General features: G+C 43.4%; 2 protein-coding genes across 5 annotated transcripts; one reads left to right on the forward strand and one right to left on the reverse strand.

Moving 5' to 3' along the window:
• The first annotated feature begins 769 nt into the window (after nt 1-769).
• tmc5 (transmembrane channel like 5) lies at nt 770-9,737 on the forward strand. 3 transcript variants are annotated; one of them, XM_040187626.2, is made up of 22 exons: nt 770-908; nt 1,063-1,138; nt 1,389-1,535; nt 2,113-2,303; nt 2,488-2,559; nt 3,558-3,674; nt 3,757-3,859; nt 4,196-4,274; nt 4,373-4,633; nt 4,900-5,042; nt 5,161-5,305; nt 5,617-5,769; nt 6,108-6,271; nt 6,698-6,773; nt 6,879-6,976; nt 7,059-7,154; nt 7,294-7,369; nt 7,775-7,908; nt 8,044-8,217; nt 8,470-8,548; nt 8,637-8,729; nt 8,822-9,737. In XM_040187626.2, exons 3-22 carry the CDS (start codon nt 1,462-1,464, stop codon nt 9,350-9,352), a joined length of 2,859 nt encoding a protein of 952 aa, XP_040043560.2. In that variant the 5' UTR covers nt 770-908; nt 1,063-1,138; nt 1,389-1,461; the 3' UTR covers nt 9,353-9,737. The 3 variants fall into 3 exon arrangements, with proteins under 3 accessions (XP_040043560.2, XP_040043562.2, XP_040043561.2); XM_040187627.2 differs by having other exon boundaries at nt 791-908; nt 1,088-1,138; XM_040187628.2 differs by lacking the exon at nt 1,063-1,138 and having other exon boundaries at nt 788-908.
• Nucleotides 9,738-10,007: 270 nt separating this feature from the next.
• Nucleotides 10,008-15,258, reverse strand: LOC120825796 (germ cell-specific gene 1-like protein). 2 transcript variants are annotated; one of them, XM_040187629.2, is made up of 5 exons: nt 14,730-15,204; nt 13,059-13,106; nt 11,996-12,148; nt 11,740-11,851; nt 10,008-11,163 (listed from the first exon to the last, which is right to left on the reverse strand). In XM_040187629.2, exons 1-5 carry the CDS (start codon nt 15,016-15,018, stop codon nt 10,869-10,871), a joined length of 897 nt encoding a protein of 298 aa, XP_040043563.1. In that variant the 5' UTR covers nt 15,019-15,204; the 3' UTR covers nt 10,008-10,868. The 2 variants fall into 2 exon arrangements, with proteins under 2 accessions (XP_040043563.1, XP_077964992.1); XM_078108866.1 differs by lacking the exon at nt 11,996-12,148 and having other exon boundaries at nt 14,730-15,258.
• Nucleotides 15,259-17,249: the final 1,991 nt, after the last annotated feature.

The following is a 17,249-nucleotide window of genomic DNA, read 5'->3' on the forward strand; positions in this document are numbered from 1 at the left end:
ATATATATATATATATGAATATATTTGAATATATTTATATTCAAAACAGTGAAACAAACTGTCACACAGACAGAAACATACATATATATATATATATATGAATATATTTGAATATATTTATATTCAAAACAGTGAAACAAACTGTCACACAGACAGAAACATACATATATATATATATATATATATATATATATATATATATATATATATATATATATATGTATATATATATATTTTTTTTATTGTTTTATTATATTATTGTTAGAGAGATTGAAAGTAAAGTCTGAATTTATCAAACGGTGCCTCGCGTTTTAGTTTTTTTGTTTTTTGTTTGTTTTGTTAAAACCAAGTTCAACCAGACATAATAAATATATGATGAGCTCATAAAGAGTTGATATTGTTTGGTAATGTGGTGCTCAAGGCAACTTTTAATAACAACTCTTCAAGTTATAACTAATTGTTCAAATTGACATTTCTTTCCACTGGACTGAAGTAAATTATATAATATATATATATATATATATATATATATATATATATATATATATATATATATATATCCCTCCATCTACCTACATAAAACATAAATAATTGAGCACAACCACAGGCAAAGCAATAGCAGATAAAACAACCCATCTTAAGTCCTGGATGCCTATTAAAGTTTAACCTCAGGGGTTTGATTATTTATTACACCAGATGTCCACATGGGATTTACATGTCCTATCCACAGGCAGTGGACTTTTACCTTTAAAAGCTCTGGCCACACTTCCTGGTAGCCAGACAGTCCGTTGTATTTTCTCACGGATGGTGTTTCTCGGGCTGACTCTCAGTTAACCCTCTGGCTTGGACTACATAAAAGACGTGAAGTACTTTCTTCTGTTATTCCCCCACCATCACACCACTACCAGGTAAGGGTTTGAGAATGTAGTTTATCAATAACATTCATTGTCTGCACAGAATAGTAAATATATCAGCTCATACACAATGATATGTTCACTTTTTCGATGGAATATCCATTGATGTGATGTGTCAAACTGCAATTATCTGTCCATTGTTATTCAGATTTTCCTATTCCATCATCCTCCAGTGACTCTGCGTGAGAACCGTAGACTACTGCATGTGGTGGAAACCCAACCTGGTGTGTGAATTAATGATGAACAGAGGAGAATGGCTGCAAAAGATTAAATTACAATGCTTTTCCACTTGACAATGTGGCTGTCACTATGAGCAGAGGCTCTCTGCCTCAACATGTGACACTACTTGTTTGGGCTATATTAAAGCTGACTTAGCTGGAAACTAAAGCCTCAATAGCTCATGCACTTTTATCTTTCTCAAATAACGTCTTAAAACATAACTTTAAAAAAAGTATTTTTTGTGTTTTACTGAAGCTGGACCAAATAAACAGAGCGACTGCGACAGGCTGAGCTGAAGAAGTGAGAAAGGATCCTTTTGACAGATCTCATGGCGAGTTACAGGAACGGAGGATTATTCAACCCTGCCTACCATGACAGCGAAACTCTGGAAATTGATAGAAGGTTTGTGATAATAAAACATTAATTTGTCCTTGAATGTTCGTCACTGAATCACATTTCGTGAAAAAGGTTAATTAATCAAAGTGCGTTTGAGTGAGTGCCGCGCGTACTTGTTATCAAAGACCTCGTATGTGCTCTGTCGGAATGAACAGGATGTCCTCAAAGAACAGCCGGCTGGGTGCTTCTTATCCTCCCCGGCTCTAGTAAGGATTCCTTTTATTTTTTTTACCATTCGGGTGAAAAATATTAAGGTCTTATGAAAAGTGTCCAAAGAGCCACCGCAGTAAACTTTAGAGACACTATATTAGCTCATTCTTTTTCTAGTGTGGAAACGTAATCCTGCACGTCATGTAGGATATTTTATCCTTCAAATTACCCACAAGACAAAAGAAATCCCCTCCAACTTGACCCATGACACATTCTATGACACATTCAATCACGGATAACGATCTTTAAATTCCAGCTCCTTCCTTGAACCGATAACCCCCGCGCCCTGAAGTGTGATAAACACGAGCTGTGTGGCCACAACCATTCACCTCTCGCTCTTTGGTTTTTCCGTGTGGCTTTTTATGTCTCGTAGTAAAAGCCTGCACGCCAACCCCTACGCCCGGGCAGAGAGGCCAGACGAACCCTACTCGACTGGTCACTCCAGCGGCGGTGATGGTTTGGCGGGGAGAGGGCCATTGGGGGGCTGGCATGGGGAGAGCCGCAGGGGGGGAGAAAGCTTCCCCATGGACATCGCCTCAACTCCCTCATGGCAGCGTGACATCGGTGAGTCAGCAAGCGTGGAACCATGGAGCGATATTAGATCCGCAAGCACGTTCTGATATCGGAGCAGTGTGTCCCAGAAAAACAGCTCCGGGACGTTTGTCTCTATGAGTTTTTGTGCGCCTCGATGTGTTGCTAGGTGACACTTGTGTTGACACTTTGATTGTATGTCCTCCTTTTTATTAAGATCCCAGTAGGTCCCCACCTGACTCTCCGTATGATCGATCACCTCCTGTGCACCTTCCTTCTGCAATGTCAGGTGATAGTTGAACCAATCTCACTTTATAGACCATAAATTCTTTTCACAGTTGTTGTGAGTTGCTGTGGTTGTGGTAACGCTAAAAACGCACACATGGTAAGAGACAATCCTTGACATTTCAGCCCTAGTTGGTGTAGAATTTATTTAAATTCAAAACAAAGTAATTGAGTTTAGAAGTCTGAAGTCTTTTTTAGATTCAAGTGCTTCACGTTTTTGTTTATTGTGTGCATATTTTAATCTGTGTGTATACACTGAAGAAAAATTGTGATAAGATTTTCATGTCACCCTTTATCTAAAAGTGTCATACTGCCAAACTTTCATTAGTGAGGCTCAATCCCCATTGTGTGTCGCCTCAGTCAGGGATAGATCCATTTAGTTCAAGTCATTTAAATGAAACTCAACTTTAAGTGCATTACAAAACAGTAATTTAAAGTAAATGTGGCGTTCGTTTAGATATGTTGACTTTTATTTGTACATACCTTAGCAAAGTCGCTCTAGATAATTATTAATGGAGACTAATAAAAAACAAGGAAGTTGGCAAAGATTTAAGGGGGAGAAGGGGTTGTGAGGAAAATATTGCCCTAATCTGAAGCGCATTAGATAACTAGATAAATATAACTCACATTACATTCCTGTCTGCTAGAATCGTTTTATATGTTTAATTCTTATTAGCAAATGGCGGTATTTTAACAGTTAAAAGTGGTGAACCACATTATACCTGGCAAACATTAAACATATTAGCATTTTGAGCAGTTTAACATGCTGACGTTTAGCTCCTCAATTGTACTTTCAATCCATGTAGAAATTTTACATGCATTTAATCTAGAAAAATATAAAACATGAAAGTTAATCAATGCCAAGCTGTCGCGTGTTTACATGTGCGAGTAACTGCGAGTGTTTCTATTCTGAAACTAATGGTCAACTCGCAAGGGAAAACTATTGCCGATCACCGGCCATCGGTACAGCGCATTCTCCTTATGACACGTTCGTCCGTCCAGGTAACATGACGATGAGATGGAGGGGAATGACAATGAGAAGGATGAGCATGTTTCCTAACGGGGATCCTGCCAATGAAGCCTTCGCAGAGGATGCCATCAGGAACGAGTTGCAGAACGGTGAGAGCGCGCGGCCACTACATAGCGCATCACTGTGTAAAGATCACAGGAAAGTCTTATCTTGTCTTTTTGTGTGTGACAGAGGAACAGAACCTAATAAAGGAGCTCATTGCTTTGTCAACGCGAGACCAAATTCGGGCCATTCGGGATCTTCCGATGAGCTTTGACGAGAAGAAACATATCAGGTGGGTGCTGATCCACAAGCGGGTCAAGTTAGTAGGCTTCCTTGTCATCCGGTTAACCATTACACCGCGCAGAGAACCATAAAATAAGGGCTCTGCGTGCAGAGACACGGTGGTACTGTGTTGCAATAGAGATCACCGGATGAAAATATCAATACTATACTCACCGCTCTCTTTTGTACATGTTGTAAATTTCACAAGAAACAACAAAAATGACAGAAAGTCTGCAGCTTTTTCTGAGGTGATCGTGTCACACTTAATCAATTTCATCAGAAGATATACGCTTTAATGGTACTTATGTAATTATCTCACTGACATTGTTATGACTTCATTCCCCAGGAGTCAAGTGCTGGCTGTCAAGTCTAAGCGATCACGCCACTTCACATGTTTTGCAGAGTGCTCTGAGAATGTGTCACTGGTAAGTAAACAACATCCGGCAGCACCAAGCTTAACCGGGCAGGTCTGGTGCACAAGCTGATCACTGGATGCAGGACAAGTCACAAGTTGCTCTCTCAGTCTTTCCGCAGGTTTGGCTACAGTGTGAGTTCAGCCAGGCAGACCCTGCAGCTTTGGCAAGGCATCATGAAAGAGATCGGCAGCAAGTTTGGCACCAGCGTCGTCATCTATTTCGTGTTCCTCAAGTGGCTGCTCATGTTCAACATTTTCTCATTCCTGGTCAACTTTGGCTTCATCACACTCCCGCTGCTTGTTCACGACACTTCTCCCAAAATACCTCCCAATGTGAGCTTCAGCGGACTGGAGATACTAACTGGAGCTGTAAGTGGAGACCTGCTAATACAAAACTACCTCAACTATCTGAACTTTTTTTTTCTTTATTCAAATCTTTTTGAAAAGGTTTTTGTTTTTCTGCAACTTTCTAATCTTTTGCTCCACTCGCACTACAGGCACCTTCATGTGTTTGTGTGTCAATATTCTGCACTGCTACAAAATGGACAAGAAATAAATCAATAATGAAAAATAAAACAATATGTGATATAGATGTTTTTTTCCAACGCATAGTAAATGTGCTTTGGTTTCTCCAGGGTTACTTCCACTACACTGTCATGTACTACGGTGGCTACAGCAATGCAACCCTGCATGGCCTTGTGGAGTACGACATGCAGTTGGCCTATTTCTTCACCATTTCAGCCTACATGGTTCTGTGTGGAATTGCACTTATCTTCAAGTTAGTCCACGAGAATGTAGACGACGGTATTTTAGGTTTATTGCACATTCCCTTTGCCACACAGGTTGGAAGCCCTTTGAATGAGAAGAAATGTACGTTACCGATTTCCCTCTTGCAGCATGGGCAGCTTATTCATGAAAAACTACGTCCTGGCAGACCCAACATCAAACGGTGCCTGGCAGCTTCTATGCAGCTGGGACTTTAGTATTACCAACGAGAGAGCAGTGAGGCAGCGCAAGAACAATCTACGCGTCCAACTCAAGGTGACTGTTACTCTGACACCAGGACTGGAAAGACAGTTGCGTTATTGTACAATATTTTCACCTCCATATCAAGGAATCCATCTGAAACAAGCACCTCTGAATGAACGTATATGATTGTGCACTACGTTTCCACTGTTTTGTATTAGCCACCGTATAGGAGACATTATGGAAGTCATCTGTTGCCACAAATGATAATCACACAATTAGCCGTCAACATATTTCAGACACTTTGCTCTGTCAGATGTTGAAAAACAAATCATGAAGCCTCATTATTGCTCATATCCCCGATTATCCTCTCACCGTCTCTTCAGGAGTCTTTATCGGAGAAGGCCCAGAGGGAGCGGCTGACCCTCTCGCAGCAGCTCAGGCACTTTGGGGTTCATTTGGGTTCCTGGCTCCTCTCCACCGGCTTGGCTGTTGGGTGTGGGGCTAGCATCTATTATCTCTGCAAATACGAACAGGAGGTACACGAGTCAAGATTGAAGAATTAGAATAATTGTTTTCATTTGATAAAAGGTATCTTCCCTAACTGGAAAATGACTGTCCAACCAAAACCAGTATTAACAGAAATCTATAGAACTGCACAGTTGCAGACCCCTTTGTTGGCCTCCGACTACCACTCATACGTAACACTCAATGGCCTTGCAAGAGTATTTGGCCCTAAGACAAGACCTGTATCAGCACGTGTCATGAGCTTGTAACTTACAGCAATGAGTCAAGTATTTTTCCGGCAGTTAAGGGTTTGACTGTTTGCTGTGTAGCGCTATCTAAAGGTGACGTCTATCTTGTATCTTTATGGCAGGCAACAGATGCCGCCGACTGGTCTCTGCTTCAGGATGCAGAGACTCTCCTGGTTCCCTTTGTGGTGTCTCTGATGAACCTGGTGGTCCCGCTCTTCTACTCGCTCTTCAACAAGTTTGAACACTACTCCAGCCAGCGCAGACAGATCTACGCTCTGGTAGTCAGGTTAGAAAGCAGAGACACATTCCACTATTGGATTTAAAGGACATGTGATCAAGGAATGTGACGTTTAGACATGCACCTATTTGCTTTATTACCAAGAACTAGATGGGAGGATTCTGTCAATTCAGAATGAAAAACAGCTCACAGCAGCTCCTCTGAAGCTCAATAGTTAATTTGTATAATTTACGTCTAACCACGATTAATTATCTTAATTTACTTTTTTTTTTTTACCTCCCTAAAGAGCCAGGCTAGGGGTTTCCCTCTGTTTCTAGTCTTTATGCTAAGCTAAGCTAACCGGCTGAGGGTTCCTGCTTTGTATTTATGTACCTTCTCACTTAATTCTGAGCATGAAAGCAAAATGCATAGTTTCATTAAAGTAAATCCATACCTTTTAAGCAACAATAATCCCTTTTTTCTCTTTTCCCAAAGAAATGTGCTACTCAAGATGTTCATTCTGGCCGTCCTGTGTTATTACTGGATGAACGTGGTGGCAAAGAAGTTTTCAGTAGGTTTGAAAGGGGTCAACTCTTTCTTGCCATCTTTCCACACACCATTATTAGTTTTGTCAGAACATAGTGAGTCATCTATGAACCTGTTGTGTGCTCCACAGTGTTGGGAGTCCATTGTGGGACAGGCTTTGTACCGTCTGGTCATTGTTGATTTCCTTTTTCTGATGTTGGGATCCTTCTTTGGAGAGTTTCTTAGCAAGTGAGTTACACATTTTCAGTTAATTCTATTAAACGTTTATAGTATTTTGACCTATACCAAAATCATTATTTATTTGTAACAGCTTGATTGGGACGAGATTACTTCCTCGTCTGGGAGTTCCAGAGTTCGACGTGGCCAGAAATGTCCTCGAACTCATCTACGCACAGACTCTGGCATGGTAACGTCAATTAATTCAACAGTTACTGTAAAATATACGGACAGCTCAGTGCAAATTAGGATCAGGATTTGTGTTTTCTCTTACGATCTCAGTTCTAATTTACTTTTAAATGTAACTTTACGCTAATGTCTCCCCTTAGGATTGGAATCTACTTCTCTCCTTTGCTGCCCGCCATCCAAATCCTCAAGTTTTTCATTTTGTTTTACTTAAAGAAGGTAAATGCAGGTCCATACGTTTAGAGGTCTTGTTGGTTTAAAACTGAGCTGCCACGATGACACACGCCTGAGCTGCTCCGTAGAATGTTGGGCTCATGTTACACTCTTTGTTCCCCTGGTTCAATAATTAAATTAAATCCTTTCATCAAACAGACGGAGTAAACCTTTTGTTTGTTTTTACCCTGAACAGGCAATTATTCCCAGAGTAAATTAATAGGTAGAGCTGCTGTTGTTGAATGTCTCATTAACGTGCTGAGTGACCTTTGAAGCAAAGCTTTTCAACCCTCTGATGAGATTGTCATGTTCTTTATTAAGGAGTGAAATGGATTTGATGTTTAAAGCTTTAATAATTTGTGTGTGTGTGTGTGTGTGTGTGTGTGTGTGTGTGTGGTTACGGCTCCTCAGGTCAGCTTGATCCAGAACTGCCAGCCCCCCCGACGGTCGGGGAGAGCAGCTCAGATGCAAACCATCTTCATCGCCCTCCTCTTCTTCCCTTTCTTCGTGGGAGCCCTGTCCATGGTTGCATACACTGCCTGGAGGTACAAGGACGTGACCTATTTGGGATTTTATGAACTATATATTTCATTTAAAAAAAGACTGCGCTGCATTATTTACCTGTATACAAATCCCACCAAACCAAAACCCTCTTGTCTTGTTTTGCCTTCTCCTTGTAGTCTGAGTCCCTCGGAGCAGTGTGGCCCATTTCGGGGACTCAGCAGCACCTTCAGTGTGGTAGGAGTGTGGATGGAGGATTTGGAGAAGATCCCCGGTTCTCAATGGGCCGTCTGGATCTACCTAAATGTCATCAGAAGTGAAATCTTCTACTATTTTATCTCACTCATCATTGTGTAAGTGTGTGACACAGATGTATGTTGGTGCAGATGAAATGTGGTTGTGATCTATATATTCAAAATAAACATGAGTATATATGTATGTATATGTTGCTCAACACACTTTCGAGTCATACATTAACTATCAAACAATGTTGTTTTGATTGGGAGAAAATAATTGAATTTATTTGAATTAAATCACAACATATGTGTATCTATGTACAATTAACCATATTTGTGTCGTTCCTGTGATCATCTTTTCCTATTCAGTGTAGTTATCTACATCTTCTGGCAAGTCACTCAGGGCCGCAAGCAGCTTATTCGTCTACTGAAACAACGGATTGTTAATGTGAGTGTATTTTTAAAACTATCATTTCAATGTTGTTTGGTATATTTCTGCTTAACCTCATTTTAAATCATTCTCTCTCAACACACAGGATGGGAAAGACAAGTCCTTCTTGTTAGATAAGCTTCAGAACCTCCAAAAATCCCACCCCGATAGAAAATCCCAACAGAAGAATCAGAAAAGGGTTAGATTTGAAGATGATTTAAGGATGATTCAATTGAAACCTGAGATTTGATATCCACCTCACTGCATACATGTTCTCCTTCCTGTCCTCAGCACTCCAAACAGCGTCCAGATGACCTCTCCCCGACTGCTCGTTCCAACTCAAACGCCATGGTTCAGGCGCTACTTGCTCGCCAGCGGCTCGAACAGGAGGAGCAGACCAGCAGCACCGTCCCCTCCGACATCTCCTCCCCCGCCGCGCTGACTCAAGCCATGTTGGCCCGTCAGCGAGCTGAAGACCAGGAGGCGGGCGCACACCGGCCGCTGTCAAGAGCCTTGGCGGTGCCCGCGCAGGCCTGGCAGAGGGCCGGGGGTCAAGAGAGGGATGAATACTTCAGCCCGGGTTTTTACGAGAGCCCGGTCGGCGCGTCCAGCATGGTCACGCGGAGAGCGGAGGACCCGCCGTCCTCCGCGTCAAGCGTGATGATGCAGGTCATGCAGGCCAGACAGAGGGCGGAGGACGAGGAGAGGCCTCAGCGGGCGCCAGCTGCCCCACAGAACCCAGCGCCAGCGGGCTCGAGTGCTCTCATACAGGCCATGTTGGCCCGGCAACAGGCCCAGAACGAGTACGATGACGGTTACTGAACAAAGCCGTCTGACTTTATCTTATTGCGCGGGGAGGAGGACAACTGAAAAGAACCACAACTGACTAAAATGACACTTTTCATTTTAGGATTTTAGAGGTCACCCGTAGATACATTTTGCTGCTGTAAATCCCCCAGAACAAAGTGCAAAGATTTCTAATGTAGCAGGGCTAGAAGCGAGTGCAGGTCCACTTCTTTATGCTCTATTTTTTTACCAATATATTATAATATATTTTATTGACCGAATACAAGCCTTTAAGATAACTTCTGTATGTATTACAACAAATATACACTTGGCCTGATCTTGTGCGTGATTTCATTTCTGTATCATCAACACCAGATGCTTTATATTCTCTGTAAAATGTAGATTAAAAGAAAGTCAGAAATGAATTTGTCAATGTCCTTTTGTGGTGCTGCTATAAAATATGGGGGGCAGTCAAGAAGGTTTTGTACTGAAGAAACTGTTACAAGGTTCGCCAGGTTAATGAACAAAAGTACTGCAAAGTCATTTATCAACTTCTAGTTGACTGTCGCAAACGGCCGAAAGGAAACCCTGCAGACCCAGTGAGACTGAACAAAGGTCTACACCAAATAGAAAGCTGCACACTCCTCATCCAGGGAATCCTACAACTAGAACCACACAAGCATTCACACAATAATTACATCACAATTTATTGAAGATTCCAAGAGTCTCTACTGACATCCCCATTCATATATGAATGTTGATTACATAGCAATGATCCCCCACAAAGAAAACACAAAACACTGTTATTTTGAGCCAAGTGAAACTAAAGAACGCAACTTTTTCACACTGAAAGAGATCTGTGCCTAAATAATCCAGTTTCCACAAGAAGTCACCAGTCAAAGTTGAGTGGAAGGCATTTTGTACAGTCTGCTATAACAACAGTGCCCTCTGTAGGGATTATGAATACGATGCCACAGAGCAGCTTCTGGCTTTTAGGTTTTATTACACATCCGCCTTCTCAAACTGACCAATAATTGAATTGAAAACACGTTCCCTCATTACTGAATATGTATTTTACTCCGGTCAAAGCAATTACATGCGGACTTGAAAAATGTGTGACGCTATTGGATACTCTTGGATTCCGTGAGATCAAAAGTGTTCCGGGGGGATGGAACCGATTTAAGATTGAGAATAACGTAGAAAAAGGCAACCTTCTCGCCGACGGTCCTGTTTAGTCATATATAGTGATACAGCGGTTATTGAGGTTTCATAACTGGTGAAAAGTTCCTCACAATGACTCCAATAAGGCTGTTTAGCGTCTGAGCGGCCCTCACTCTATTTCTACCGGGACACATCGCGTTTTATTTACACAAACAGGGAGATTAGCTCATGTCCACTTTTCTCAGTTGAAGCTGTTTGACCCAAAATTAAGGCAGTAAAACAAGAGGAGATGATGATGCTTCCTGAAATCCAATCCGCTGTTTATCCCCCAAACTGAACGCCGACCACACGCGGACAACGGCCTCCCATCAAGCTGCCACCCTGAGGCCGCTCAGCACTGCTCCTCCCCCAAAGATGCTGAAATGTCACTCAGATCCAGAGAGTCAGCTGGTATGGGAGCTTTCCTCCCACTCTTCGGGGTCTGGCTGGAATAAACCTCCACAGATTTGGAGATGGAGTGCAATGAACACTCCCGGAAATGTCCAAAAGCCTCCCGCGCGTGCTCCTCGCGTAGGCTTTGTTCGAAGGTCTTGCGTTTGTGCCTGAACTCGATGACGGTCTTTGTGTAGGAGTTGAGTGTGGTGACCGATGCGCCCATGCAGCAGGTGAAGGACGCCCAGGCCATGCTGAAAACACACCAAAAGAAGAGGAGAAATCCACTTTGCATGGGGCCAAACACGCTGAGCCCTCTCTAAAGGACAGAATTCAGGATGCATTTGGACATTTCCCTTCCCTGGCGATTTTTTGTTTCGCAGAGATTTGTCTGAACCTCTTCAAAATCCTTGTGCTCCCCTCTAAAGCCATACCGGCCCACGTGGGAGATCAGGCAATCACCGTCTGATGTATTTTTCATGAGTGCTGTTTAAAGCCCACAAAAGGTCGAGAATTGTTTAGCCTCCAAACAAATTTTCAGCCTCCCGTGGTGGTGCATATTGTAAGGGAGTGAAATGTCTTCTCTTTATGCAATTCCAATCACGCCTGTATTGGGGCTTGGGACACCAAAGCCTAATCCTGCCATGACATGAGAGCTTTGGGATGTTTTCATTAGAGACAGTGATGGAGGAGTGAGCGCAGAGCTAAGATTCCACTATTTGGGGCTGCTACGGGCGGCACGGAATCCCTCATCCGGTCTCCGAATGGGTGAGATGGCTTGACCTTATTTACAGAGCACTGCATTGTATGGTGTCGGTGAACGGTCATACCAGAAGGACCAGCCGTAGTCCCAGTTGTAGGGCCTCCAATCGGGCGGTCCGAGGCTCACCGTGACCTGGAAGACCTGCGTGTACATCACATGAGCCACCATGCCCAGAAGACCTGCAACGAGGCACACGATACGTAGGTGGTTAGAGGCCCGCGTGGCGCGTCGCTCAAATACAGAATACACACGAATAACTCTTCAGCGGTGGGACGATCGGTTTCCACCAGCCTCTCAGCTGATCACAAATGAAACGTGACTACCGGAGAGCACGGTGAAGACGGCGGCGAAGGCGTTGAGCTTGAGCCCGTCGATGATGTTGCTGGAGCGGACCAGGTCCAAACACATGAGGCTGAAGCCCACCACCAGCAGAACAATGTACAGCAACTCAGAAACCAGCGACAGCCACAGCATCCCTGCAGACGGAGGCCCCATTTTATTAGCCTAACCACACATATTCAGTGTATTTATGTTACAACAAGCCCATAGTCGCTCTAAGTCAAGTACCGAGTTTAATTAACGAGTCCTTTCCCTGATGTTACATGTGCGAGTTGTATTCAAACGATGTCAGAGCGCTCAAATCTTATTCAGCTTTCCAAAGAATCAAGCCAAGCTTAATCTCATCTCCATTCCAGCCGTCCTCTCATCTTTGATCCTATTGAACCGTTTGACAGGGAGACAGGAAATGAGTATTTCTCAAACGACGGCTCAAAAATCCTACAAGTGAACAACGGATGTGCGTGGCTGTGTTTATGGCTCCGTGGTTTCAAATTAAGGGAAAGTTAGGTGCTTATTAAAATTGGGAAGTCAGAAGAGAACCAAACATGTGGCTATGTAAGACTGTATGTATTTAACACGCGTGGTCAAATTCATGTAGGAAATCATTATAAAACGATATTTGACATTATATATCACACCTGGATCAATAGGTACAATTGTTTGGAAAATGAACACAAGTAGACGTGGGACATTCAGAGCATTAATATCGCAGCATATGCATGGAAGTGACATTTAGTGGAGTGGCATCTGTCTGAGCAGTGCGGCTCCTCGCTGCGTCCACATCGCATGAACTGTTAGCGCTGCCAATAGAAACACTCCCGATCTTGTATTTTGCCCCTTTAGCGTAATCATCAAAAGCGTTGTTGTTGTTTTTGGGAAAGACAGATGTTCTTCCAGTCGTTCAACTTCTTTGCACGTTGGTCAGTGAGAAAGCCCTGGCAATAACACAACAAGCCTTTTGTGACCCGAGTCCAGCAGTGTTTAACCAGATTGCACTAAATCGATGGTCACTGTTGGACCTCCTGGTGATGAGCAGCCAACACTCACCTTTCTCTGAGGGTGGGGCCAAGTCGATGAAGCTTCTGCACATCTCACCTACGGCAGAAAGACAACATCTAGTCAGGACTCGTGGGATCTTTAGCCAATGGTTTATGAGGAATTCACTCTGTGGCAGGTCAGCAGCGAGGGAGGGGGTTTTGTTTTGTTTGTGGAAGAGTCCTAATACCTAATACGCATGTATTGCACTGCAAGTTGCAGGATGAATAAACAGGATGTTGAATGAGAGGCATATGTCTGAATTGCAGAGATTTAATGTCCAGCTGCTGAGTTGGCAACGCTGCTGAACATCTGGTTCCTTTCTATTGAATTACAGGTATTTTGAATGAGAGAAAAGAACAGATATCGTCCTGAAGAATAAAAACAATCCACTGTGAAAAATAGAGAGGGGAGGGGGAGAGAGAAAGAGGGAGGGAGACACACAGCATCAGGAAGGCTGCAAAAAAGATTGGGGTTGGGACCTAAGACCTAATAACAACCTGTTTCAATTGAGAAAAAAAAAACGGGAGGTATAGAACTCGACACATTCCAGCAGATGCAACGCTTTACTCCCGTCATCCGAGCAAAGTGTGTCGGCTGGATTTGTAAATTGAACCCTTTAATCAGGTAGAAGCAGGATGGCAACAGCTGTTTTGAGGAAAAACTCATCAAGGCCCCGGTTGCATAATCCTTATTAACTCAAGCTGGCCTCACACACTTGATGAGATGGACATGTGCTATGAGATCCTTCTTAAGTAATCTCATCGTTTAGTTCATTTTTAGTCTTTAAGCATCATGAACATATTAATTATTAGCACAATATCTCTGTCATGAGCTAAATTTGACTGAATTTGAAATCGATGCTGGGAATCGAAGAACCAGAGCAGATTAATCTGCCTTGGTCCCCCTTTTGACCTCAAGGCCTTTTTTTATTACATTACAACAACAACAACAGTTTTCTGTAAAGAAATGAAGCTCCACCAGATAATTCAAACGTTTCTCTTCCGTTTGGCCATCCCATTGTGCACCTGGCAAGAGCTGTGGAGTCTCCCACTTAAGGCCCCGGAGTGCTAAACTGAATCTGTGTGAGGGCCCATTCGGACTGATGCTCTCTCTGCTGTTTGCTCTGCATTAAATTCCAGATAAAAACAATCTCACGAGATAGAAGTTAACATAAAAGGAAGGCGACAATCTAAAAAATGTTCATGAAAGGGAATCATTTGAATTGAGAGCTCATTATTGCAAACGAAGGAGCCAAATGTCAAATTATTTATTATTTCTATTATTATTATTATTATTTATTATTATTTGTATGCTGAGACGATGACCTCATCTCTGGTTAAGTAAACCGCGATGGTGATGACAATGGTGATCTGCTATAATTCAAAGAAAAGTAGTGAAACGTGAGGGGAAAAAAGCCCAAACTGGTTCATTTAAAAACATTTTAAAATAAATTGTATCATTGAAAATCATGTGAAACATCAAAGCTTCTCTTTTAATCATTTCCTCATCAACACCACCTGCCCGCGACAACAGCGACCTGAAAGTGAAACAACTCATTAGAAATATTTGCACCACACACACACACACACACACACACACACACACACACACACACACACACACACACACACACACACACACACACACACACACACACACACACACACTTTCTCCACTTACTTTCATCGTGGATGTTTTCCGCGCACGACAACCAGATGCCCGTGTGGAACTGTCGGAACAGGAAGCGGTCGTCCCCGGTCTCCCAGCTGTAGACCACCTTGTTGGGGTCCGTCTCGTTGACCCCGTAGTCGATGCACTGGTGAGTCCGCAGCTTGCTGCACTCGGGCTTCGGGACCCTCTGCGTGCCCACGCACCAGTAGGTCGTCACGAACGCGGTTATGGAGAAGAAGAGGGCGAAGAGGTTCAAGGCGACCGACCACAGGCTCCTGCACTTGCGAGTGGTCTTCATGGTCCGCGGGGAGAAGGTCGCGGCGGCGGCGGCGGCGCGCGGAGGAGCGGAAAGTTCATGGGTGCGAGTTAAGTGGAGAAGGTGCGTGCGCGCGGCCGCGCTTGGTGCACGAGAGCACCCGGCGAACACGTGCGTCCGAACACTGAGCTCAGCCGCGTGTCACTGTCCCGTTGTTATACTTTATTTGGTCACTTTGACGCGCGACGCCCCCCCCGTCCCGTCCCGTCCCGTCCCGTCCCCCGCCTATAGGAGGTCACGTTGTCAAAGGATTTAAGGCTGCCAATCGCGTCAAGTGTGAGATCTTCTGATGATGCAGACACGCGCCCCCCCCCCCCCCCCCCCCGTTAAGGATGCATCTCCACGCTGACAACTTATCAATCAATACGTGGCACAATAATTTAATTCAACTGAGATGAGAATTTAAGAGATGTTCGAGTTATTTCGGATATATTTAAAACTTGTTTGTATAGTTGATAAATGTTAATACATACACATGTTTTTTTCTTTTGGTTTATTTATAAAAAATGTCCATGTGGAGAGCAAGGGAATCAAATCCCATGTGCGTAAACTGATTCTGACTCCAAAGTGAGGGAGATTTAGGGCACTTTCTCTGGAGGCAAAGAGGAAGCAATACAGCTAATAGGCTACTACATTTAAGAGGTAACTTAATGTGTAAAAATAGAGTCACCACCATAGAGGAGGGTGAGCTTCTCCTGGTGACCACACAGAAGTAGATGAGCCGACAGCGTGAACCGTGCTGCAGCGCAGAGGCAACACACTTGTTGGCATTTCAAAGGCGTCATGACTCCAGTGCTTCTGGGTAAGAATTACTAAAAAAAAAACTAAAAACGGTGCAGTTTTAAGCCTCCGTGCCAACACTATTTACCTCAGCTGCACGCCTTAATGTCCAGCCCTCCGGAGGCTAAGCCGCTCTCCAACATGACTCTGAAAATGCAGGAATCTGGCCGGCTACAAACCAGAACAAGGAACAAGAAAGTGGGTCACATCGCACACTGGCTTCCTCACCAACAAACAAATTGACTTTTCAAATCCTGCCGCTGGTTTTTATAAAGCCCCGAATGGTTCAGGGCCAGAATGCATTTCTTATCTGCTGCTACCTTGCGAAACCATCACCGCTTGAGTCAGAACCAAACATGAAGTTTCCCTGCTTCTCCAATCTGGAACAAACTCCCAGAATGCTGCAGGTCTGCTGAGAATCGAAGCCTTTTCGGTTTGCGGCCGCCTTTAATCCAACCAGATTGAAGGATGTTGATCAATTTCCTGCCGTTCTGCATTTTACCACAAACGGCAGTGCAAACTATTATTCTTTAAGTTGATAAATGTTCCAATGACTGTTTTAATTGAGGTTCTTCATTGGTTTTAAATGTCCCCTTTATTTTGCCTTTTGTTTGGATCCTTTAACGTTTTTATGTGAAGCCCGTTGAATCAACTTGTTTGTTGAAATGTACTGTGCAAATAAACTTGCCCCTAATACCGTTGAGCGTGCTGCTGGAGACACTATTGTGGTCTTGAACGTGAAGGTTAACAAGACGCACAGGTTTAGTGCTTGACTGGAGTAAATCTTCTAATGCCCCTTGTCACTCATCGCTCTGGTCAGCATACAAACAAGAAATGCAATCGAGGATCCGTGGTTGAAGAGGTTTCAGGAGAAGACTCACTGCTGCCAGGTCAGTCATCACGTCACATTCCACCCGTGTGGGGGATCCCGTCCGTCTGCACAACGCACAGCTCCAACGACAGCCTCGTGTCCTGAAAAGCGCCCAGATATTTTCTTGCCAACAGTCGCCGAAGGTCTTATTAAGTATCAGCCGCACAGTGGAAGTCGGAATCCTCGCTAAACACTGCTGATGACCTCCGCGAGGCTGGTGAGAGTTTGTGGCGATAACAAGAAGTTAATCTCTGCGCTTAAAAGTCATTTTCTACAGAGTGTGTGGAAAAGAAATGACATCCGGCGTATCCAGCAAAGCTTTTAGTAGGAGAATAAGTCACTTGCCACATGTCAGAAGATGCAGTTACAGTATGAGCACAGAAACCACGCATCCGGCCTTTTATGACATAATGCATATTACTAGAATGAAATCTTGGAATGTATCTTTACATTTAGCTCATGAATGATCCTGATTATTTTTGAGCAGCAGGCTCTATATTACTAATTTTAATCTATATTATTTATGGTATATGCATCATGTGACTTCAGCATTCTGTGCAAA

This window comes from Gasterosteus aculeatus, chromosome 9, assembly GCF_964276395.1.
Source record: "Gasterosteus aculeatus chromosome 9, fGasAcu3.hap1.1, whole genome shotgun sequence".
Taxonomy (NCBI): domain Eukaryota; kingdom Metazoa; phylum Chordata; class Actinopteri; order Perciformes; family Gasterosteidae; genus Gasterosteus; species Gasterosteus aculeatus.